Genomic DNA, 26,583 nt, shown 5'->3' on the forward strand with positions numbered 1-26,583 from the left:
ACCCCAGTGGGTGCCGGCTTGCCCCTTGTAGTAATTCCAGGGCTCAAATAATGGATTTGAAAGCGGAAGATGGCTATCCTGAAATCCTCGATTAAAGGTTTTAACCTCCACATGTGTGGTGTCTCCTTCTGAGGGCAACCTTTTGTTTTGGATATATATATATATATATATATGTGTGTAGAAAATGCAACATGCGCCTCACTCTGACAGGATACTGAGTGTCACTCGCCGCAAACTGGACACAGACCCAAAAGTTGGTGCTTCAGGATGATTTTATTTCCCGTATGTCAAGACGCGTTTCGCAGCCCACAGCCGCTTGCTCACATATATATATATATATGTGTGTATATATATGAATCCAGGTACCTGTTTCATTGTCGCTCATCTTCCAGGCGCATTCCGGGGGTGCCCAGCCGGGGTCGCAGTGGCACTGACGCTTGTGATTACACACCTGGGAGGAGAAAGCAGAAAGGTGAAAGTCCAGCTACACACCTGGGAAGAGAAAGGTGAAGGGTCAGGAAGAAAAGAGAACGGCGTGGGGTAGTGGGAGTAGAGGTACCCATACTGCCAAGTCAGGATGGCCTGTGACTCTTCCCCAGCCCTATCTGCTTTTTAAAGGCAAACCTGACGAATCACTAACATTTCACAGGCTCCTCCCACCTGTCAAATATTACCCTGACATGTAAGTGACCCTGCCTAAGACTCACCCATTTTCATAGTTGAACTGGTCATACATCTCTCTCTTCATCTTAATCCCTACCAGCCTTTAGGGATGAAGGTGATAAGTGACTGACTTTTTTCAAGCACTTCTGTCCGTTCAGAACCAAAGATCTGACCTGTGAGTGATCCTTCTCCAGCCCTACTGTCTTTCCCAGGTGGCCCGACACGTTATTGTTGTAATCTATAGCCTCCATTATGTCATCACCTTAACCGTCATTATTGTTCCACTCCTTGCCACATTGTTTGCCTTTTATCCCTCTAGTCTAATGAGCCCTTCCTACCCCCCCCCCCCCCTCTCCCTCTCCTTGGTATGAACCATTTGTCACTTTAACATGTTGCCCGTGCAATACTTTTTTTACCTCAGTGAGGAGAGCTGGGAGACGAATAAAGACGTTTTTCACACTTCAGTCGTGTATCTCGCCCCTATAGTTATTCTCCCAGCCATGCCTTTTAGCCAGACAAGTGACTCATATCTCTTCCTGCCCCACAAACGCAATCCAGAAATGTGGCTTAAATCGACCCCCCTCTTGCCGCACTGAGTTGCACCGGCCACGTGACGTGGCTGGCTCTATTGCCAGATACGAGAGTAACATGTCAAGGAGTATCCCCCGACACTTTGACCTTTGGGAGATGAGCTAGCTGTGTGACTGTCTCTGGCCCAACCCTGCCGCCATGCTGAGGCACAGGTCTAATAAATGACTGACTAAAAGAAGCCCCACGTGCCTTTTAGGGCTGAGACGGTGCTTCAAGTGAAGACCCTGCTCGTCAGTGTCTCTGTCAGGTAGGCGCCATATCCAACAATTCTGTGACCTCGGTTAACCCTGTGCGCGAGCAACAACGGCTCATTCCACAATACCCCACGCGCCATATCTGAGAGTTTACATTGCAGCGCATTCCTGTGGCGGCGTCCGTCCCAGTCAGCATTCTTCGCCGTTTGTGGCGCAGCTACCAGGGCGATCTCCTGTCAGCATCATAAACAGAGACCAAAGCCGCGTGTCTTTTTTAATAAAGAGCGTTTACATGATTCACGTTTCATGCAGCTTTCTCTGGTGTACTCGACTCTAAGGGGGATGGATCTCTTTATGCATCTGGGCTTAATTTATTAAACAGTCCGGTATCGGTGAGGTATTGACAGTAGGGTGACCAACTGGCATGGGTGCAAATTCAGGACGGTGAGTGTAAAAAATCAGGACAAAGGGTCAAAATTCAGGACAAAACTTCAGGACAAAAGGTACATTTTACAGACACATCAGAGGAGGTCACGCAATAGTATATAAGTAAGCCCATCCATATCCAAACATATTCATCCATTTGCAAACCTATCCATCATGCATCCTTCCATCCATCATTTCACTCATCCATCCCTCCATCCATACTTTCACTCATCCATCCATCCACCCTTACACCCTATCCATCCGTACACTCATCCATCGACTCTTCCATCCATCCATCCACTCATTAATCCAACCATTTACCCTGTCACCCATCCAGCCATCCTTTCACTTAATCATCCATTCACACAGTCACTCACCCTTCCACCCATTCACTTTTTGAGTCATCCATCCATCCTTCCTTTCTCTCTCCATTGACCCTTTCACTTAGCCATCCTTCCTTCCATCCATCCACCCAACCATCTCCTCACCCACTCATGAATCCGTCCATTGACCCTATCACTGATCCATCCTTTCACTCATCCATCCATCCTTTCTCTCATCCATCCACCTTTTCACCCCTTCACTCATCTATCCATCCTTTTGTCCATCTACCCTCCCTTTCACTCACTCATCCATCCTTACATTCACCCTTTCACTCATCCGTCCATCCATTCACCCTTTCAATTATCAATTCATCAATCCATCCATCATTTCACTCATCCATCCACCCATTCACTTGCCCATCAGCCACTCTTTCACTCATCCATCCATCCTTTCACTTATCCATCAGCCCATTTACCAATCCATATACCCTTCCCCCATACATACATTTACCTTTTCTCTCATCCATCCTTCCACTCACTCATCCATCCACCCATCCGTTCTCACATTATCCAACCATTCACCCTTTCATTCATCCATTCACCCTTTCACTAATCCATCCAGCCATCCAGCCATCCAGCCATCCCTTCACTTACTCACTCGTCCACCTTTTCATATTAATCATGAGCTGAGCTTTTGTCTGTAGAGTTGCAGACAGAAGAGGCCCATCAGGAATTTCACCCTTGATGTAGTTCCTAAAGCAAGGGGTGGGGCGGGGGTAGGGTTCACTATGCCCCTGCACCTAGGCAATCTTAAAAAGTGGAAGTTGTGATGCACAGTGCCAGGCCTTGAGGTTACTGTGACATGGTGTTGTTTCCAGGGGTTTAAGCGGGATGAAAAAAATGGGGGGAGTGGGTCTCTCCAAAGGGGGTGTTTGATGTAATTAAGGGCGTGGCTCAAAACACCTCAGCTAAAAATCTGTGCTTAGCATAGTGTGCTGCCGGACTGGTATTTTGCCTCTTCTGCCATTGTATCCAGATATATAACACTACAAGTAACGTTACACTTACAACAAGCCAGAGCTATTGGCTTTGTCAATGGTTGTTAGTTGCAATAAAATAAAAATGCAGCAACCATGGCTTTGTTGAATATGATATTGAAAATGCCCTTTTCTAAAATGATAAGACTGAAAGAACTCTAGCCCCTTCTTTTTAGCTTGTTTCACCACCTTCTTTGAATGAACTGGATTCTCATGTAGCAGCATTGGAGTTTTTGCAAATTTCTTCCATCTGACAGAATGCCCTGCCCTAGATTGAGGCTACAAGAGGCCCACCACATGCTGTAAGAGCCCAGACTGGCCCATTGTCATTCTGTATGTGGCAATGAGCTGCATACAGAATGACAATGGGCAGTTGGGGCTTCTCTTGTGCTCCCAGGAAGAGTGCGAGGCGGCCCCACCAGGAAGCTGAGGCTTCATGCAGGGAAACAGTGCATTCCCCAATGCCCAAAATTACGGACAAAAGGCGTCCGTAAAAGGGATCCTCACGGACCACGGGTGTGAGATCCAAATTACGCATGGTCCCTGAAATTTACGGACGGTTGGTCACCCTAATTGACAGGGCTGCCTGGGCGGAAAATGAGCCTACGTTGCTGCAGCGAAGGGTGGCATTCACAGGGATTTAAATAGCGCTTTATTGTCACTGTTATGGCCTCGTAGCGCCTTCTAGTTCAGGTACTCACCACAAACTGCCAGCCACGGCCTGTGGAGGGAGTTTCGGTGGGGCGGAGAGGCGGGGCGGGGTGCTAAAAACCGGAGTATGGATAATTGAAGGTAAGTAAACAATTTAATTAATAAAACGAATTTCGTAGCGCGCCCTGTATCGCAAAATCTTTCAATTATCCATACTCCGGTTGTTAGCACCCCCCACCCCGCCTCTCTGCCCCACCGAAACACCCTCCACGGGCCGCGGCTGCAAACTGCTCCACTTAACTCCTTTACGCCAACTCCCCCATGGAACCTGTACTCGAAGTAGCCTACCTGTCCCGTACACAAACAGGCCCCTTGTTATCCCTCGGATCATTAAACCACTAGTCCTCTCTGCAGTCTAACCTGCCAGTCCATTCTCATTAACCACTGCCTCCTCTTTAAATTCTATCCAGAATACTTTAAATGAATGTCCACCATGGCCCGGACCATCCTAAAATAACCCTACAGGTGGTGCACCTACCGTGCTCTTTCTCAACTCCACCCCCAGGACCTACTTAATGGAGGCCACAGCGCTACCCCACTGAGCAGCCCCAGGCCCAAGTCTCCCATGCTGCTGCACCACTCTTCTTCCTCCCCATTTTTCTCAGTGCCATCTCCTGCTTTTCCCTAGTTTTCTACTTCTTTTTACTTCCTTTCTGCCCATTTTTCTGAGTATTTTCTCCTGCTTTTGCCTAACGTTTTACTGCTTTCACCTTCCTTTGCCCCGTTTATTGAGTGCTTTCTCCTGCTTTTGCCTATTTTTTTTGGTGCTTTCACCTTCCTCTCCCACATTAAACTGATTGTTTCCTCCTGCTTCTGCCTGCCTTGTTTTTCACTAATTTCTCCAGCGCCTTGAGACCCCCATGGTTGATTTGCTTTGATTTATAATTCCTGCTTGATTGACTGCTATCTCATCTTTGCCTGCGATAACCACGTCACTTCCAAGTTCAGCCATGTCAACTGCCCACACTCCTCAGCACACCACCCTTGGACCTCACCACCTTGGGCAATAATAGCATGGCACTGGAGCTGTGTGCATCCAAGTTGGCCAATGACCAGATGTGTTTCTTTGTGCCCTGTATACACCTCACCCACACCCATGGTAGTCAGAATTTCAAAGGACCCAATCCTGGATCCCCTCCCGTTTCCCAGAAATGCCAGCTCCCTCAGTGACATCATATCCGCCTTTGGTTCTCCTGTCATCTGTACGTCAACAAAGAGCAGAAATCCTCTTCTTCCGTCACTACACACCACGCCCATCTTCAAACAAAGCCTCTCATTGTCTCACAGCCAAGTGGTACGGGCACGCCCTTGGCCATTGTGTGATCAAATACTGTAAACCATACATAATATGTAATATGTTCATGCTTCTTCTGGTACTACACCACTACTCGTCTCCAGGTTCAACTACTAAATATTAAAGGGTCTGTCCATAACGCGATTTCCTGCTAAGTAGCTAATGTTGACTCCAGGGATGAGTAAACCGGTTACTACAAATGGTTATTGGCGAGAATCCCACAGTGCTTTTACTCTAAGACTGCAAGGCGCCGGCAGAGTTGTCTTTAAGGTTTTCACATGACTTGCTTTCCTTACTTCTAGACTCACGCTAAATTGAACCAGGAAGTAAGTACATCAGTGCTTAATTAGTAAAAATAATAAGTGCCAGGGTTCTTGTCAGGAGTGTACTGAGCTTGCAACACCCATTGTCCCGGCCAGCGCTGCAAATCACAGTATCAACACAACTACTAACCATTACGCTCCTATAAGTGTGACAATTCAGACTACTACAAGACACCCAAAACTGTAAGAATGGCTTGTGCGGCAGCTATTAGACATTTTTTAATGTATATTCAGTTATTAAACAATTGTTGTGCTCAACCCAAAATTAGACAAACAGCACCACCATGTGGAGGACTGTCATAAGTGTCAGTGTTGATAATTAAGTGCCGGTGCCAAGCAGCGGAAACCACTGGTTCAAATTAACCAGACATGGAAAGTGTGGGAAATGCTCCCTCCCGGCCCACTTTCACTTGGGCGAATGTAGGGAAATTAGATATATAATGAAAATATTTTTCATAAGGGAAAAATTCGATTTCAAAAGGTATTTTATGAAGTTCATCCTTCCCCCAACCGTATCGATGCAGAGAATCTGCCTGTAGGGATATGGTAGACAGGCGTATTTACGTGTGTAAGTGAAGTTATCCAGTGCAAATATACCTACCATGTAAGGGGGTACAAAGCAACATATACGCAAAGAGGGTGGAGGTTGTATGGCAAGAAATTTACAGGAATTGCGAATTATTTGTCTTGCCCATACCATGAGATTTGTGAATAGTTTGTACGGTCATAATTCTTTGCAGTGAGTAGTTGTACGCCACCGATCCTCATGGACTAGGCCCTTAAGGTTCAATGGCTCAACCTAGGTGTGTACTTACCCCACGGTTGTTGCATTTCGCGGAGCAGTTCATGGCGCCATACACCGAGAGGCTCTGGCACCGACCCTCGTAGCACACCTGTAGAGAGAAGGGATGGAGTTTAGGGCATTGCAGGCACTGAGTGGGTTGTGAACTCTAGATGCTGTGTGTGCCCAGGCGGTCACGTGGACCCCCGTTACCCCCGGTGACTAAAGTACGTTACCATGTCCTTATTGCACTTGGTTCCGGTGGGCACCAGCCCAGGGTCATCAGAGCCCGCTGTTTCGCCATCGGGCAGCTCGGCCACCTTACACTCTGTCCCGCTTCCCAGCCTGATCCAGTATTTCTGGCGAGTGGTAGGCAGGTCTTCCCCATTCATACAGTGGAGCTGACCACACATAACATCCCTGTATGAAAAAGAGAAAGCAGGCCTTTTAAAAGAGAGCTCCACAGACATCTCTGGGGTGTAGCCTATGTCTTGCATGTCAGCTGTGACCTCAGCAAAGGCTTGTGGGCCAGGTACTAATATTGGAGACTATCCCGCCAATTCGATATTTACAACATGTGCCACCGTAATACACACACACACACACACACACATACCATGGTCCATCTAATTCTCTGTAATGGGAATTTAACTCTCCCTAGTCTCGTCCCAACCCATCGCCACCCCAGGGGCACCCTGGCAGGTTGTTTCTTAATGTGATAACAGCCTTCTTACTTTCCCATTAATTAAAAGGCTTGTTACTGAGTGAGGCCCTCTTTATTATCTGCACTGGCAGTTTAGTTTAACAGTGCCAGCCAGATACATCTCTCTGCCCCAATCTCTCAGTGGGTCACAGAGGCTTCTCTGTGCATTGTACCATTTTGCTGGCTACTGTCACCCCATGTATTCTTTCTTTAGGGTTCAGATGAGCTCGAGTTAACTTTACATGTAGCTTCTTTTATCAAGTTATCATTTGCTATTCATCTTCATCAATTTCATATCGTTTTCTTTATTGTAATATACATATGGGGCTAGGTTGCACAAGCCCCCTTAGAGACAGACAAAGTTAGTATGAGGAAGGAATGAGTGGTCACACTATTGTTTATGTATGTGGTGGCATGTCCAGTTGGCAAAGCGCTGTGAGTGCCATGCAGGGCTTGGTCAGGTGCAGCCAGACCTAACCAGTGCTTGACATCTGACTGACCCTACCCCATCCTGCCTGGCACAAGTCTGACATGTGAGCCACTCTGTCATTACTAGCCCACTGAAGACACAAGACTGGGACAGGTATCCCTCTACCCTTTTGGCTGTGCCCTTCTCAGCCACTAATGTACCACACTACCTGTAAAAGAAAAAGGGCTGGCGCTTCCTCAATTTGGGGGTAAGGCAGTAGTCTGGGGGTGACACCTAGTGGTGGATCTGCATTACTGCAAAAGGCCAGATAAACTGATAAACAGTAATTTTTCAGTGCATGGGGAGTGCTTCAGGATGCAAAAATCTATGTTCTATGATACTCCTCACACTATTCCTAAAAAGCAATGACTGGATTTCATCAAATATTTACCTGCGACTACAAGCCCTGTACCCATTCTCGGTCTTTCCACAGTTAAAGCCACGGGAGCCCTGGACGTTGCTTTGGAAGCAGGAATCAGAGGCCACCTGGGCACCTGCCGAATGAAAAATAATTTTACTCAGTAGCTGGTACTGGCTGGCAGCCGACTTTGGTGCATGATGTGGGCTTAACAGTACCTGTGCCCCAAAGGCTCTGACAACGCTGTGTAAGGGATGGGCACGCTCCATTGTAGCAGTGGCCGGTGCCAGCCCGGCAGGGCGTGCCATTCTCCTGGAAGGAGTCATCGGGGCACTCTGCAGATCTTCCGTTGCAGTATTCTGAAAGGTCACAGTCACCACGACTGCGACGGCAGATATCTCCCACTGCTCGAATCTGCAAGCAAAAGAAGAAACTCCTTGAAACTCCTATGGTCCTGAGATACGCAGCCACACAACTACCACATGCAAGGGCTTGTAAGGATAAAGTCCACATCTGCTTCTGAGCAAAGGAAATTTATGGCCTGATTTAGATCTGGGCGAACAGGTTACTGTGTCACAATGGTGATCCCGACATAATGGGACATATATATAGGCGGACAGCTTATCCGTCACGGTTTTGATGAAGTAGCCCATACACCGAGATCTAAATCAGGCCCTAAATCTTCTGCTTTATGTAATTTACATTTAAATAGAATAGAATCTGGCATCAGTGTAGTTTCACATCCACCCACAGTTGATTTTCCGAACAATTTTTAAGGTATATATCTTAAACCTGCATCTGATTCGGCTTGTGAAGATGTGCTTCCAGCAGTGTGAATGAGTATGTTTTTGTATGAGGTGAACGTGTCAATTTTAATTAGTTGTGGGTGAATATTTAGATGATTGATGGGTGAGGAAGGAAAGCTGTATCAAACCACTAGCAAATCTTCTACGGTGGTACACAGGTCAATTGCCCGGCAGACGTATGACAACTGGTGGTAATCAGCATTGTTGGGATATTGTGTACCTATTTTCTTGTATGGGGGATCCTCACATTGCTGCTGCATGTGCAACACCACTTTAGAATCTAGGTAAAGCTTCTACTGCAGATGTCTCAGTTGCACCCAGTGGGATCTTAAGAATTTTGGTGGGCCCTGGGCCAAATGTATGTTGGAGGCCCATGTTCAGAACAGCTTTGAAATTATGATCTAATGTCAGCTTTTCATGTCCTCTTTTGCCAGGTCACTGATACTGGACATGCCCACTGGTCCAAATTCTAAATGTGTTTTGATCTATTATTCAGGGATCAAGATATGTGTTTTCAATATTGTAATCTGGCAGCAGCTCACGAATATTATTGCAAATATTCTCTGTGACTCACTGCCATTTCTCCTAAGTGAGTTCCTGTTGTCGTCTAAACTGAACTTTTTTATGCATGGTACTGAAAAACCTAGACACACCATATCTCTGCAAACTGTCTGTAATAGACTCCCATACATCACCTGTATTAAAATAAATGAAAGGAAAATAGTATTTAAAACAATCTATGTTTAAGAATCATTCGAGTTCATCAGGGCAGGACTGTGTGGAGAACAGAGCCCGACCAATCAAAGGGACCCCCTGAAAGGCTACAGCCCTGGGCCAGAGCCCCCTTTGTCCAAGTCTGGCACTTATACCAGCAGTATCAGTGTACAATGCACCCATCATCTAAAACTGGGAACAGTGGCGATTGTGCACATTGGGTCCCTAACATGATACTTGTGCATGCAGAGGACCTCTCACGACACATTAGTGACAGCACTTATGACAGCAGTAATCATGCACCCCATAGGTTTTCCTCACCTGACACTGGTGACAGCAGTCTCCGTGAGCGCACTCTGCACCACTCTTTAACTTGCATGTAGTGGCGTTGCAACATGGATTCGTGCATTCCTGCCAATGAAAGCACATCTTTAATAAGCTGTTTGACATCTTCAGTGTTACTTCAAGTTAGGAAATGTTACTTACCTGCAACATCCCTAATAATTCCAAAAGGTTGAAAAAAGAATCTATAGTCCGCATCCATGGAATGTAAGCCGGAATCCCAGTATTTACCGTGAATTGGGGTCTTAATTAGATTCCTTGTCAGTCTCCTGGTTTGACCATGAACTAGATACTCAGAGGAAGCTATCTCCGAAGATTTTAATGACAATTTTCTATTGCAAGACCTCAAACCAGACATGAGATAAACGTCAACCTCCTTTTGATTCAGTGGCAGCTATGAAAATTGATTTTGGATCAGGGAGAGGCTATACGGCTAAAAATTGCCAAGATGATTGTATAGTTGTGTGCGTTCCTAGTTTTAGCTCAGAGAACAGCCCATTTGAGTCCTTCCTGAGTTGCCACCACAAATATTAATGAAAGGTAACCATGTTTATTTCAGTTACTCTAAGGACGGGTTGCATGTCAGAATATCACTGTCAGAAATATTGTCCTACATAAATATTATCTTATAAATATAATTTATAAAAATGACATGCAGTTGGATGTAGATTTACTATTCTTAACTCTAATAAGGCAATATTTTTGTAAACGAGAATTAGGACTTGATATTTACATCAGACGATATTCTATTACATACAATAAGGACGAAATTAAAAGTCCAATGTTAGGCTTGGTGGACCGTCTGTGCCTCACATTATGGTTTCACATTTCTGTTAGGTATCTAGGTCACAAATACAGTAGTTGATGCACTGTTGAGACATTACCTTTAGTTAGTTCAAGAAGTTATGCCAGCTGGCTTTGCATTAAGGCCTGCTGAAGACATTGCGTGAAGGATAAATCTTTCAAGTCACCAGTGTTTATGTTTATCTTAGGCTAAACAGTGTAGTACTAGCCAAGAATCTGCAAAGGCTATAAGCAGGGAGCATCCAATCGCGACTAGGAAGGGGCTACAGGTTCAGAAAGGCATGCAGAACTATTACTGGCTGAGTTAGGAGGATGTTCCAATGTGGGGTTGGAGAGGAGCTGTAGGTTGAGCTGGGGAGGGGTTAAATCTTTGGCCCAGGAGTGAGAAAATATTGGAATGGAGAAAGGCTGATCTGAATTGTTAGCATTCGGTGCCCTCCAATCTGTCTTCCAGACCATGCATTGTGACATTGCTGCAGTGTGCTAGAACAGACTTACATGCAGCCCTCCTTAAATAACCAATGGTGCGAGTACCACTGTGTAGTTCTACTTAACCTAATCTATTATTTGCATTGTTTATAGCTGAAGGTTGGTCATGGACTGTGCCAAGGGGCCCATATCACTGTACCCATCCCATTGGCTTTCTGCCAGTGAGATAGGTACAGTGCTATGGTGGGGAGGGGGGGGGGGTGAAGGCCCCAGCGATCTCCCTGGTCAACAGATGTCTGGCGTCACATACGTGTTTAGTATAGCCTGATGAGTGACTCCACTACAGAGCCACTGGTTTTGCAGAAGCATGATATTTACCTCTTGGTCCCTACGGTGAATCTATAGGGTATTCGTGTTGCCCTGGATGGTCTGGATGTTCCATACACAAATCAGCCTTCTTCTCACACACAAAGGTTTTATATACAACTACTGTGGAGGGGTCTTCAGCCACTGATGGGGACTATGCTCACCTCCAAGGTCCCACAGTCACAGTCTTCTCCCTTCTCCAGGAACTGGTTCCCACAGACTGGGCCTCCATACAGCTCTTGAGCATCAGGCTCATTCATCAGGCAGCTGGGCTGGTCACTTCTCAAGAAGCTCACAAGGTCATCTCTGCTGCAGCTGCTGAAGAACTTTGGGTACTTTTGTCTAGAGAGCAGACCAGACAAATACGGTGCATATGAGAGTCAATCAATTCATCCTGATTTTTAAAATACATTCCGCCCCTTTCCATCTCACACTCAGCTTCAGTGAGAACGCTCCCCCACTCCACATGAAATCAAAAGTTCTGTGTTGTGTTGAAAATAGAATTCTGGCACATTGTTTCTTTGACTAGAGTTTTGAGCCTTGATTTAAGCCTTTATTTTAGGGGAATGCACTTGTAAGGAACTACGGAGAGAGGAAGGTTCAGTCTTCATGAAGGCAGTCCCTGTATCTAATTGTCATCCAAAAAGGAAGACCTACAATTCAAACAGGGCCTATCAAAGGTGTACTTAGTTGATTCTTTTTAACCACTTTGTGGCTTAAGCGGAAACTTTTTATTCCAGGGCAATTATATGTGCTACATGAGGCAAAAGGTCAGTACACTGGGTACTTTTAAAGGGGGTAATGATAACATCCTAGAAATGCTCATATTACTTACTGGTAATGTTCATTACTTTGAGTAATAGTCTTCCTCGTCACAGTCCTTACTAATGAGGCATCTGCCTCAGGTGTAGAACATGTTAGCTCCCTTAAAAAACAATGATTGCTGGTCTAGGCAATGGTCCCTCAGAAACACCACCACCAGCACATTGATAGAAAATGAGGGACAAACCTTCTTCCATTTCCAGTTATATCAAAACAACAAACGCAAATATAATCTGTATAAAGAACAAGGTAGGGAGGGTAAAGAGGAATGTTACAAGGAAGACTACGACTCAGAGTAATGAAGATTACCGGTAAATAACAGGAGCATTACCTCCGCATATGTCTCCCTTGTCCCGGTCCTTGCTAATGAGGATGCATCCTGGCTATCCTCCCTTCACACAGCTAAATTATTAGTAATGCAGGAAAATTAGCAATTTATGCCACGCCAACTGGTTTATTTATAATTTTAACAACTCAATTCAAAACTGCAGGAAAGACCTTCGAACCAAATGCTGCTGATTTGAACGCTCCTGATTGCAATCCATATTGAGACACATAATCTTTTCTGAAACTGCATGCATAGGAATCTGTAGATATGAGTCTAGCAGATTTAAAGAGGCAAGGTCGTACCCTTCACATATCAAAGGAAACCTCTTGCAGGATCTACGCATGAGATAAGTATTCCGTTTCTTAAGATCTAGGGTTTGTCTGTATTCTCCTGAAGGCTTTTACACAGGAATAGCATCCATTTCCATTCTCTTTCACAGGCCTTCTGCAACAAGTTCTGGATTCGCTGTGTAATTGCTGCTCTTTTTTGAGGATTCTGAGGATCAGTACTTGCTGTGAAAAAATCTTCTGCTGTTTCTTGAAATTCTACCCTGTATCCTTATTGAATTATGCTAACATTTCAAGATTCTGAGATTGACACTTTCCCTTTTTTGAAAAAAGATAAGAAGTGGGCTGTGATGAACCTGATGGCTGTGACTGGGATTTTTCTTAGGAATGTGCAACCCAGCAACGCACACCCTGCCACTAAAGGGTTGAAAAGATCCTCTAGATTCTCTTTGGGATCCAAAACCTGTTCTGTTTGAGAACCAACAACTTTTAGCAGTTGGACGTGCTGGATTCATCAACTTCCTATCCTCAGCAGATTTTTTAATCAAGTCCTCTAGCTCAGTGCCAAATAACTTAACTCCTATAAAAGGAAAGTGATTTGGCATAGACATTTGAGCTGCACATCCATTTGTGTCTTCTTGCTGATATAGCTGAGTCAGAGGGTAAAGTGCCTAAAACATCAAAGGAAATGTCCGAAGGGAACCTGCCTTGTTCCTTTGCCAAAAGTCTTTAGTACAATCCAAACGTATCTGAATCTCCTAAGGCCTTACAATCTTGTAATTAAGACTGGACAGTGTAAGATATAAAGTTGCATTTTCCATTAAGCAAGATCCTCTGGCAGCTGTGCCCTTTCCTTAGGGAGACAAATGCAAAAACAACAATTGATGGACAGAATGCAGAACAATGTCATACAGTCACCCCGGGAAACAACCTTTACAACGCAACTTTTACAACGCACTACCATTACAACGAAATTTTTACAACGCAAAAACCATTACAACGCATGTATTTACAACGCATTTTTTACAACGCAGGTACCTTTACAACGCATACCATTACAACGTAAGTATTGGTAAGTATATAATTATATTTTAAATTTTATATGTTTTGGTTTTTTTAAGGGGTATTTTTAGGGTTCAGGGTCAGTTTTCAGTTTTTGGGTAAAAGGGTATTTTTAGGGTTCAGGGTCAGTTTTCAGTTTTTGGGTAAAGGGGTATTTTTAGGGTTCAGGGTAAGTTTTGGGTTTTTGGGTTAAGGGGTATTTTTAGGGTTCAGGGTCAGTTTGGGGTTTTTGGGTAAAGGGGTATTTTTAGGGTTCAGGGTCAGTTTTCAGTTTTTGGGTAAAGGGGTATTTTTAGGGTTCAGGGTCAGTTTTCAGTTTTTGGGTAAAAGGGTATTTTTAGGGTTCAGGGTCAGTTTTCAGTTTTTGGGTAAAGGGGTATTTTTAGGGTTCAGGGTCAGTTTTCAGTTTTTGGGTAAAGGGGTATTTTTAGGGTTCTGGGTCAGTTTTCAGTTTTTGGGTAAAAGGGTATTTTTAGGGTTCAGGGTCAGTTTTCAGTTTTTGGGTAAAGGGGTATTTTTAGGGTTCAGGGTCAGTTTTCAGTTTTTGTTTAAAGGGGTATTTTTAGGGTTCAGGGTCAGTTTTGGGTTTTTGGTATTTTTAGGGTTCAGGGTCAGTTTTCAGTTTTTGGGAAAAGGGGTATTTTTAGGGTTCAGGGTCAGTTTTCAGTTTTTGGGTAAAAGGGTATTTTTATGGTTCAGGGTCAGTTTTCAGTTTTTGGGTAAAGGGGTATTTTTAGGGTTCAGGGTAAGTTTTGGGTTTTTGGGTTAAGGGGTATTTTTAGGGTTCAGGGTCAGTTTGGGGTTTTTGGGTAAAGGGGTATTTTTAGGGTTCAGGGTCAGTTTTGGGTTTTTGGGGTACAGGGGTATTTTTAGGGTTCAGGGCCAGTTTTGGGTTTTTGGGGTACAGGGGTACAGGGTAAAAATAAAAAATAAAAAATTTAAATTAAATAAATTAAATGAAATTAAATTAAATTAAATAACATTAAATTAAATTAAAATAGATTATTTTTAATTATTTTAAATTAAAAAAATTAATATATACTTACCAATACTTACGTTGTAATGGTATGCGTTGTAAAGGTACCTGCGTTGTAAATACATGCGTTGTAAATACATGCGTTGTAATAGTTTTTGCGTTGTAAAAATTTCGTTGTAATGGTATGCGTTGTAAAAGTATGAGTTGTAACGTCATACATCCAGTCACCCCAGTACAGAGATCTGGGCCTAAATCCATAGTTTTTTTGCTCACCATGCCATTCCAGCTTGGACCCAGCCATATGCAAATCAGTCCTGACCCTGCGCCCAATGGGAACAGTCCAGCCCGAACTGCCAGGCCAGGTCCTCCCTGGACTGGAAACAAGCATCCTAGGACCGGTTCGGGCTTTCAGCCCTCATCAGCCAGGATAGCTTGACTCCAATGGCATGGAGAGCACGGGACCCTCGTCTGGGCATACCCGTCCCACTCGGGGTGACTAATGCAAAAACAACAATTGATGGACAGAATACAGAACAATGTCATACATTCACCGTCCATCAATTGTGTGTCTTTTGCTTTCTTGCCCTAAATGCGCCAGGTATGCCCAGACGTGGGTCCTGGGCTCACTCTGCCACTGGAATCAAGCTATCCTGGCTGAAGAGGGGTGAAACCCCGGCACTGGTCCTAGGATGCTTGTTTCCAGTCCAGGGAGGACCTGGCTTGGCAGTTCGGGCTGGACTGTTCCCATGAGGCATAGGGTCAAGACTGATTTGCATATGGCCAGGTCTAAACTGGGTTGGCATGGTGAGCAAAAGAATGATGGATTTAACCCAGATCTCTTGAGTGGGGGTGAATGTTTTGATTTGTTCTGCATTCCGTCCATCAATGATGTGTCTTTTACTTTCTCGCCCTAAGTGCGCCAGGTATGCCAGACGTGGGCCCTGGGCTCACTGTGCCACTGGAATCAAGTTATCCTGGCTGAAGAGGGGTGAACCCCCGAAACCGGTCCTAGGATGCTTGTTTCCGGTCCAGGGGGACCTGGCTTGGCTGTTCGGGCTGGACTGTTCCCATGAGGCACAGGGTCAAGACTGATTTGCATATGGCCAGGTGTAAACTGGGATGGCATGGTGAGGAAAAGAATGATGGATTTAACCCAGATCTCTTGACTGGGGGTGAATGTTTTGATTTGTCCTGCATTCCGTCCATCAATTGTGTGTCATCAGAGAACAACATTTCCTTAGAGAGGCACTTTATCGTGCTCTACCCGTGACAGCTCGCCACTAGGACAGAATTCTTAAAATAGAATACCAAAATACATCCTGGCTATTTCTAGACATATCTAAGGTCCAAGATGGCCGCCGGGTAGGAGCTCCCAGCCGGAGCTCCGAGTGCTTGGGATTCCAATTTTGGATTTAATCCCTGTTAGCACTCAGTATCCCGGGTACCCGTAGTTACGCAACTGAATGTAACTACATCAGCAACACAAGTAATTGGAACATATTCTTATCGGCGCGGGAGAGGTCCTAATCGTCCCCGCCTCTACCAGACATCGGGCTGCTACTATCCATCGCAGGAGCCTACAACGGACGTCTGACTGCCTGGAGGAGCGCTGCAGGAGCGCTGAACGGAGCCAGCAGGGGAGACCAGATGGGATCAGAGGCACCCGCTGTGAGCCTATCGGGGCACTGACTGGAGCAGGCAGGGGATCCGGACTGGATCGAGACCTCCGCTTTGAGCCTGCTGGGGCGCTGACCGGAGCCGGCAGGGATGCCGGGCTGTGACCAGGGACGCCTCTGGTGAGGGACTGCGAGGGAGCTGCCCTCTTGCCGCGCGGCGGTTCTGCCCGGACTGAGCTGGCCCCCAACTTCAGCGGACACAGAGACACCCCCTGAGAGGATCTGCGCGGGAGCTGCCCTCGTGTTGTTCGACGGATTCCGCCCGGGCTCCTGCGGTAAGACGGAAGTTCCAGGGCTGTGGGCGAGGATAGCGGGAGACACACGGCGGCGCCTAGCGAGGCAGGAGGGGTTGCAGCCTAGGAGCTCTGGCCGATTTGCGGGCAACAGCGAGGCTCCATCAGCGGTCATGACCCCCGGTGGCCCCCCTCTCAGGCTGCTGCAAGGGCCATAGGAGCGGACCGGCAGAGCAGACTTTGCGGACCCACAGCCTTTTTTGCGGTGACGGCGGGGACCGAGGATCGGGCGTGGGGTCTAGCACACAGCCTGTAGTTTACCGCATCTTGCTCCCTTAACCTCTTGCTTAGACTCTGGATGCCTGCAAAACGTGATATCGGCAATAATTCTGCACTCTCAACTCTAAGGCGCCACAGAGCAGAAAATAATCATAAGGTATTTTATTTTCTCCACTCGTCCCACATTTTTAAACCGCCATTGTTCATAAGGGCAGGGGTCACTAACTGAAAACATAAATCACTGCCTGTACCTCCAGACGCCCACGAGGCTCCTCGGCATAACTCCTCCACGCAGGTTCACCAACATAGAGATAAGACTCCCTCCCAGAAGGCCCTGCCCTCAAAGCAAGAAAAACAAACAGAGGACTACTGCCTCCGACTCCCCCTTCTTGGCGACCACTTTAGACTGATCTCTCTCAGTGGCAGCCATCTTGGACTAGTCAATCTCATTATGGGAGCATGTCCTGAGAACCGGACACATAGACTAAGTTCTACTATCGCACACCCCTCTTAGCCTGCATCGACTCGCTCTTGTGATAGTGGCTGCCTTCTATTGCAGCATTTTTACATCTATCTTGTTTTTATGCATTTGCTTTCTGACCTGTAATGCACCGACTACTACAACATATATTCTTGGGTGCTCACAGTATACATTTATTTTTGGTTTTACGTATTGGTCCTATAACCTGTTGTTATGTAATTGTTTTACTTGTAATACATCAATTGCTACTTCACATATTTGTAGGTGCTCATAGACTACAACTATCTGTTTTTATGTAGTGGTATTATAACCTGTACTGCACCGACTACTACCTCTATCAATATTATATTTTTACCGGTATTTTGCTCACCTTTGTAACCTGCACCCAGTTTCACTTTCTCCTGGGTCGCACCGATTGCTATCTCATGTTTTTTTTTTGATTGCTCTCCAAGATCACTAATGTTCTGATTTCTGACCCAGATAACCTGTTGGGCTTGCATATGCACCTTGCTCCGGCATAACACGACTGCTCACCCACCCCGCGCTACACTGCTACCATACCAACATGGAACTCTTTGGCAAACACACATATAAAATAAACTACCCTTCCTCTCTCACCAAAAAATCTACTAAACGATTTAAACACGACTTCCTTAGGTCCCACCCAGAAACACCCTTTGCCGACACCTACTTCTCATCGGTCAATGGACCCTTGAACACCGACATCATTTTCCACACCACACGCAGAGCGCAATGGAAAAAAGTGTTCCTTTCCCTATTCACAGTCTCCACCACCAGGAAATCCTCACATGGCCTAACACTCTCCATCACATCGTCCCAACTCCTCCCAGGCAGAACCACCATCACTATTTACAACAACGGGATTGTTTTAATTCAAGCGATAGACAGGAACCTGGAACTACTGGACAACATGTTCCCCTCTCTCAAAGAGCACCTTTCCAACACTCGGACTTACACGCAGATCACCCCCTGTCCCACCTCCCCTAACGTCACAGCCCCCACCCTTAACTCCCCTAACACAGTTCAGCAGCAAGAAGACACACACCTCACCTTCACACCCTGCTCCACAGTCAATCACCTGCCCCCCGCAGCTACCCCTCCCCGCCCCTCATTCACAGACATAGACCTAGTCCCTACGCACACCACTCGCTCTCCCAGCTTTCCTACTAACCTTCGTACCTCCGCTCTTCCTCTTGTCTCCCCCTCCACACTGTGCACTCCCATACCTTCCCCCGCACATTTTTTCTCGGAGCACCCCTTCTCCCCCAATGGCACCACACACAACATGTCTCTCTCTCCGACTTCTGCCCCCCCACACTTAGCACTCCCACCACACCTAGCCTGCACCCCTCCATCAACCTCCCACCCCCCTCGCTCACTCCTCAATACCCCACATCCTCCCCCACAACAGCCAGCCTACACATCACCCCCTTTTTCCGCTCCCCCCCTAGCACGGATGCGCTTCCAAACACCTGCCCTCTCGCTAACGCCCCCAACGCCCCCAACACCCTCATCAGTTCCGACTCTCCACCCGGACTACCCCCGGTCAACGCACCCATCATCACCTTGGACACTATTATGTCTACCCTCCTCCAATTGAAAGAAGAAGTACACTCCATTAAAGAGTTGCTCTTCACACACCCCAGACACCCCCACATCAACACCCCTACCACACCTAACACCACTTCCCCCTCACCTCCTACCCGCCCTACCACACAACACTCCACACACCGGACCTCTATCCCCCCTCGCAATACCAACAATCGCAGTAACAATTGCAATCTCGTCACTACCAAGCGCAGTACTCCCCCTTCTCCTCCTAACAACACTTCCTCCTCTCACCCTACTCGCCTTAACACACATCTTCCCCCACATTGGACTTCTACCCCCTCTTGCAATACCACCAATCGCCCCAGACGCACCTCCAACCCGATCTCTGACCATGACGTACACACCCTTCTCCACTCTTACGACCCGGCTCCCCAAAAGCCACTAGCTACCAACAACATGTCCATCCCAACGATTATATCCAACCCCCTTAGGCAACAAAAGGATAACAACAGAGGCGCTGTCCCCAACAACCTCACTAATGTACCCCTCATTACGGAATCGTCCTCCACCCTATGCACCCCTAGCCTTAAATGCATACTTCTCAACTGCAGATCGGCCCAAAGACATTCCACGGAGGTCGCCGACCTCATCACGTCCCGGGAACTGGACCTAGCCATTCTGACTGAAACGTGGCTGTCTGATTCCTCCACACCTATACTGGATATCCTAGTCCCGCCCAACTACTGTATCATTAGACTTGACAGGGCCATAAAGACAGGCGGTGGAATTGCCTGCATCTACAGAAGCAACCTCTCAGTCTCCAAAGTGGCCGTCCCCTCTCTTACTTCCTGTGAATACCTTTGCCTCGATATCATCAGCGAAAGCAAACCGGTATGTTCACTCCACATTACATACCACCCACCTGGGGACAATCTCTCCTTCGTCCAACAACTCATGGATACAATATCAGCCAACTCAGGACGGCAGCACACCCAAATTTTCCTTGGCGACTACAATCTCCACTGGAATGACAGCAATGACGCAGTGGTAAACAGCCTCAAAAGCTTTCTCAACGCATCTGATCTCAACCAAATATGCAATAACCCGACCCATAAGAGAGGTTCAACCCTTGACCTTATCATCTCCAAAGAGGGCGCTATTCAACTGGAATCAATCCAACCTTGTGACTGGTCAGATCACTACATTGTCTCCTTCCTCATCAAGGAAAAAATCAGACTTAACTCAGTTCAACCCCCTAAGCACAAAGTGTGGAAAAGAGACTTGAAGAAACTCAATCCAAACTCCCTACCGCCTAACAGCTGCAATCGCCTACTTCCCCCTCCCGGCGTATCAGACGTTCAACTTCTGACTGACTACTATCTCAATACTATGTCCACAATAATCAATGAGGCGGCGCCCATGCAACTGAAAAGAGTCTCGTCCAAGAAGACTTCCAACCCATGGTATGACGGTAGCCTCAATGAGGATAGACGAGCCATGCGAATGGCAGAGCGCACCTGGAGATCAGCCCCTTCTGCAGTGCACCTAAAAAGTCTAAAGATACAGAGAAACGTCTACTTCAGGAAAATAAAGCGCTCAAAAAGAAACTTCTTCAGCCTCCAACTCGCCCAAGCTAAAAACCGTCCAAAAAAACTGTTTGAGTTAGTCAGAACACAATGCAAAGAGCAACCCCAGACACCCAGCCCTATGGGCGATACTCCTTCCTGCGAAGACTTCTCTGCCTTCTTTATCCAAAAAACTGAGAGAATAAGAAGCGATCTCCTCAATGACGCTATCCTGTACTCCAACCCCCGACACACAGCAGTGCCTCAACCAAAGAACAATGCTACTTGGTCAGCCTTTGACACCTACTCCGAAGAGGAAATTGGCAGACTGCTCAACACCTTGAAACCTTCCAATCACCTCTCCGACCCCCTTCCTGCTAACGCTGTAAAGGACTTTTCTCCTTGGCTTCTCCCACTCTGGTCAAAGATTATCAATAGCTCTCTTCAACAAGGATCCATCCCCAACGCCCTCAAAGTAGGGCAAGTCACTCCGCTACTGAAAAAACCAACAGCAGACCCCACTGATCTAAACAATTACCGCCCTATTACAAACATTCCCACTCTCGCTAAACTGCTGGAAAAATGTGTACAGCAACAACTGACTAAACACATAGATAAGTTTGATCTCCTAAACGCTCATCAGTCAGGCTTCCGAGCAGGGCACAGCACCGAAACTGCCATGACTCACATAGTGGACGATGCCCTCCAAATCCTAGACCAAAACGACACCTGCCTCCTCATCCTTCTGGATCTCTCCGCGGCATTCGATACAGTTAAACATGAGAACTTACTCGAACTGTTAAACACAAGAATGGGCATATCTGGGACTGTTCTAAAGTGGTTCACCTCATTCCTACACAACCGGACACAAAGATTCAAAAGCAACAACCTGCTGTCCTCTTCGGTACCTGTATCGCTAGGCGTCCCTCAAGGATCCTCCCTCTCCCCAACACTGTTCAACCTAGTTATGGAACCTCTCACTACGTTGCTACAGGCATCTAATGTGCACTTTCACATGTATGCCGACGACACCCAACTTTATCTCAAAATACAATCTCCCAAGGACATCATGCTTCTGAACACCACAATCAGAAACACCCAATCCTGGCTTTCTGAGAATCACCTCAAACTCAATGCTCTGAAGACCGAGTTCCTCCTGATCTCACCTCCCGCTAAAATATCCACGGCTCAAACATGGCTTAAGCATTTAACGGCTCTAAATGTACAGCCCATCGTAGTTGACTCCGCAAAATCTTTAGGCATAACACTGGACACCAATCTCAAAATGCAGCAGCACATCAGCAAGGCAACCAAAGGAGCGAACTTTCAAATCAATACCCTGAGGAAACTCAAACCCTTCCTCCCTGCCAAAGACTTCCAAACTGCAGTACAATCTATAGTCATCCCGCACATAGATTACGGTAGCACCGCCCTCTGCGGGCTCCCCCTAACTACAACGGCACCCCTAAGAGCATCCCTTAACGCCGCAGCGAGACTCGTCACTGGCTCAAAAAAACACTCGCACATCTCCCCGGACTTTAAATCACTGAAATGGCTACCTTTTGAAGCCAGAATACAACTGAAAATCGCTTGCATGACACACAAGGCTGTGCACCGGAATTCACCTGCCTATCTCACTCAAAAGCTGACAATTTCGGGTGGCTCCCGAACTACTAGAGGCACAAACAATCTTTTGCTGAAACCTCGAAGATTTCGGAAGGAAAAAACTTATAAACGCTCCTTTTCAGGAATGGCACCCAGGATCTGAAACTCACTCCCTCCGGAAACAAGGCTCATCTCCTCCGAAACAATCTTTAAGAGGGAAGTTAAAGCGATCCTCATGGCAAAATACACATGATCTATTGCTCCGTATCACTCATGAATCTGCCTTGCAAGTCCTTCCCGACCCTGGTCTACTGTGCCACCCGTGTTTTCGAATTACTTAACTGTATACGCTCATTCTTTGTATTTTGTTATAATGTTTGATGCACATGGTTGATTATGTATATTGTTATATTGTTATATTATTTACGCACCTGGTTGACTTTGCACACTTTACCCTCTCCATCTCAACGTTCCTTACTACTCTCGCACCTGTGGGACTATACACCCTGCTCACACCTACCTCAACCTAACTGTATACGTTCACTCTCTGTATTTTGTTATAATGTTTGATGCACCTGGTTGATTATGTATATTGTTATTTTGTTATATTTTTGACGCACCTGGTTGACTTTGCACACTTTACCCTCTCCATCTCAACGTTCCTTACTACTCTCGCACCTGTGGGACTATACACCCTGCTCACACCTACCTCAACTGTACCCTCCTTTAAACTCTAAATATTCTAAACACGTTTAAGCAGGTATATGCTCCTTATTATTGCACTTTATACTATTGACGCAATTGTCTGTCTATACACTGTGTACCGACACTACCTCACCTGTTATCTACCTCATGTCCTTTATCCCACCTATGTAACTAGCACCTTGTACCTAACTACCTCATATATTACTCTGTATATACGCTTTATTACTTTGTATTTTTTACCCCCATGCCCTTGTAAAGCGCTTTGATATCTGCAAAGATCTATATAAAACTTTCAAAATAAATAAAAAATAAAATAAATATCCTCTTACCAAATTTAAAAAGAAGGTACACTGGCTACAGTATTTATTTATGAAAAAAAGCGTCTCAAACAAGCATTTAGAACAAATAAATAAATAAAACAAAGAACTAGCTATCAATGCAGGAGACATGATCTCGTCAGAGACAAAAGAAAACCAAAGTTGGAAAGGGATTTGACCCTCATTTGTATAAATGTATTGTGGATGAGTTTCTGATGGACCATTGACTAGATCTGCAGACATTTTGTTTTTTTAGGGAAGTGAACATGGTCTATGCCTGAGAAAGAAGTTTCATTAGTACGGACTCAGACGAGGAACACAAATGAGGAGGTAATGACTGGCTCAAACAAATAACATCCCTCATTGCACCCCGCATGTTGTAAATACCACTAGATCACTAGGCCTAATCCTGGACAAATGCCTAAATATGCAAGCTCACATCAGTGCAACAACAAGAGGAGCCAATCTCCAACTATGCACATTAAGGAAAATCAAACAGTTCCTGTCGCCTTCTGATCTGAAACAAGCTGTCCAATCCCTAGTTATCTCCTGTTTAGATTACGGAATTGCGACCTAGGCAGGGCTACCCAAAGCTAAACTGGCCCCTTTAAGGGCCCCTCTGAACTCTGCTGCAAGACTCACCACGGGCCCAAGGAAGCGTGACCACATCTCACCAGACACAATACAACTCAATAGTAGCTTGACGCATACATCGCTCCGTCATAACAAGCCCACTTACTTGGTAAATAAACTTGAACTATCGGGTGGGAATCATACAATGAGAAGTTCACACACTCTACTGCTGAAACCACCAAAGTTCAAAAAGAAGAGAACCTACAGCCATGCCTTCTCATGTCTTGCTCCGAGAATTTGGAATGCTCTCCCGCCAGAAATCAGAATGAACCCGTCGGCCTATGCATTTAAAAAATAAGTCAAAGGTTTGCTCCTGAATAGCTACAAGTGACAATAGGACTGTAGCCTTAAAAACCAATGGTATTGACCTTACAACCCTGCCTCCCCTTGTCTACTATGCAATCTTCATATTGTTAACTGTTTACATGTCGACTTTGTCTCCACTGTGCTTCTGCATAAGCTTAGCTAGCTATTATTTTCTCCTGTGCCAGTCTAATCAGTTGGCTTCGTTTGTACAGAGCTCTGATACCCTGCCGGGTTTTGTTTGCGCTTTATACAACGTTTCAAATAAATACATTAATTAATAAAATAAATGGCAACGTATGGTTTGGAGCACTCTGGGCAGCATTCTTCTCCTCCCTCAGTGCCATAAATACATAAGTGGAAAGAAGGAGATAAAAGAAAACTAACCCTTTAAAGTTTGTTCTGTATTCAAACCTGGCAAAAATATAACTATTGCAATGATTTCAGGGATGAGCTGAGAGTGGTGGAGGACAAAATGGAAGAGTGGGGTGTGAACGTAGTGTTGAGACAGCACGTGGTGGGGAGAGCACGAAAACACATGCACTCCCATGGAGTGCTCAAAGAAAAAGAACAATGTTGTTCTCTGATGTGAGCTGTGGAAGGATATAAGCCATCCAATCCAATGTATAGTAAAGAAGCTATGCTGCCAGGGAGGGATATACACAAGAAGAGGAAGGAAGGCAGTTGAACAAAAAGCAAAGAAATGCAGTTGACAAGAATGTCAACAAATGTTTAACAGTGGGCTGACACAAAACACACTGTAAGTGTTGGCATTATACACAAACGTTTAGCTGTCTGTAAGTGATACATAAATAGCTCAAAGTAATGCCACATATTTCATAGCTGTTTGTTATACAAGGCCTGCCATAAAGCTCAAAATGTTTTTGGGCAAAGGTTGCATGCACAAGAAGGGGATGTAATTGAGAAATGTGGAGAATGGCGGTACCAGCAAAATGATTCACTAAATAAAACTTCAGGATTTTAAATGAGGATTTTCTCTTTTAAAATGTAAATGTTCCTGATTTATGCTTGATACTTGTAAAAATACTTCAGCTGAAATAAAGTTAAACCTTGTTGCCTTAAACTGTGCTTTGACAAGCCACACACACAAAATCTACTTACAGAAAAAAATCTTTCCACTTCACCTCATGTTGACGAAAACTCTCCCAGCATTTTAAAGTCACTTTTGCACCTTGTGAATTAAACCACATTCTAGAGCATGCATATTTTAGGAGACACAACTTCACTTGCTTGCAGCCTTAGAAAAGCTCACTCGCATCACACAGTCACTAAGAAATCATATTCTTGGTACACATTCCCTCTCATGAAGTACAATCATTACTCTTAGGCAGGGAGGCATTCCATGGGTGGAGCCTGGGTGTGGGATTCCCAGATTTGGCATTAGTGGTAGAACTGGGAATACGTAAAAATGCTACGCCACCCCAGGTAAGGCGCAACGAGGAGAAATATCTCTATTTCTCCCTGTTTTTTCCTGTTTGTACATGTGCTGCATTCTGCAGCACACGTAGTAAGAGGGAAATGCCTCTAAGGATTGTTTTTGTGCAGGAAGGCCTTCCTGCACAAAAACAATCCTGCAAACAATGCAGGCACCCTTGCAACAGGACGTAAGAGTGCCTGCGTTGGCCCTAGGCAGCTAAAAGTGAGCCAGCGCTAGGAAAGGACAGAAATGCGATGAATAATGTTAAATACGGTGCATTTCTGCTCTTTCCCTTTGTGCAGCGCCGCAAGGTGGCTTGCTGCGTTGTGCTGCACCAAAGATTGATAAATAGGCACCTGATTAACATGCCCTCAAATTCCTTACCATCAACTCATCTCCTAAGAAACAAGATATTGTTTTTACCAAAAACGAATTTTCAGAGAATTCTCAGTCTCAACAGACATTCACATTCACAGAAATGATTTTCCATTCAGTGCTCACTCACAGTCACTCATGCTCACTCTCATGCATCTTTGGAAATGCTTCGTCAATTGATCTCTGTAAGATAGTGGTTTCATTGGCCTGTGGATGGTCTGGCAGCATCTCCTTACCCCACACTCTGAGCCATGACACAGCCCCCATTTGACCTGGGCATGGCACAGTCACAGTTGGGCACATCTTCGTCGTGGGACATGCCCAGGTTGTGCCCCATCTCGTGAGCCATGGTAGACGCTGCTCCAATGGGGCTCTCGTTGTGATCCTGGGGAAAGAGGTACAGAGATTGTCAGTTACTTCTTTATACTGGCCCAGGGGAAGACATTTCCTCTATTCATGAAAATTGACTGTCATTTTTTTGGATAAAAAATTGGACTTTTGTGTTTGAAAATATCACAGTTAAGTAAGAGCCCATTATATGGAGGCCAAAACGTTGTGCAAGTCGAGCAGCCATGTTCTATCTTCCTCCTCG

At 45.6% G+C, this 26,583-nt stretch overlaps 1 protein-coding gene across 1 annotated transcript in view; it reads right to left on the bottom strand.

The window, feature by feature from the left end:
• Positions 1 to 26,583, bottom strand: part of ADAM8 (ADAM metallopeptidase domain 8) — a 161,372-nt gene that overhangs the window by 48,194 nt on the left and 86,595 nt on the right. The window contains exons 11-18 of the mRNA XM_078640406.1: positions 26,228 to 26,376; positions 11,499 to 11,676; positions 9,715 to 9,804; positions 8,092 to 8,287; positions 7,907 to 8,009; positions 6,580 to 6,763; positions 6,378 to 6,455; positions 367 to 451 (exon numbers count right to left, since the gene is read on the bottom strand). Of these exons, the coding sequence (XP_078496532.1) occupies positions 367 to 451; positions 6,378 to 6,455; positions 6,580 to 6,763; positions 7,907 to 8,009; positions 8,092 to 8,287; positions 9,715 to 9,804; positions 11,499 to 11,676; positions 26,228 to 26,376 (1,063 nt within the window). The remainder of the gene's footprint in view (positions 1 to 366; positions 452 to 6,377; positions 6,456 to 6,579; positions 6,764 to 7,906; positions 8,010 to 8,091; positions 8,288 to 9,714; positions 9,805 to 11,498; positions 11,677 to 26,227; positions 26,377 to 26,583) is intronic.

The sequence above is a fragment of the Lissotriton helveticus genome, chromosome 5_1, assembly GCF_964261635.1.
Source record: "Lissotriton helveticus chromosome 5_1, aLisHel1.1, whole genome shotgun sequence".
NCBI classification, from domain to species: Eukaryota; Metazoa; Chordata; class Amphibia; order Caudata; family Salamandridae; genus Lissotriton; species Lissotriton helveticus.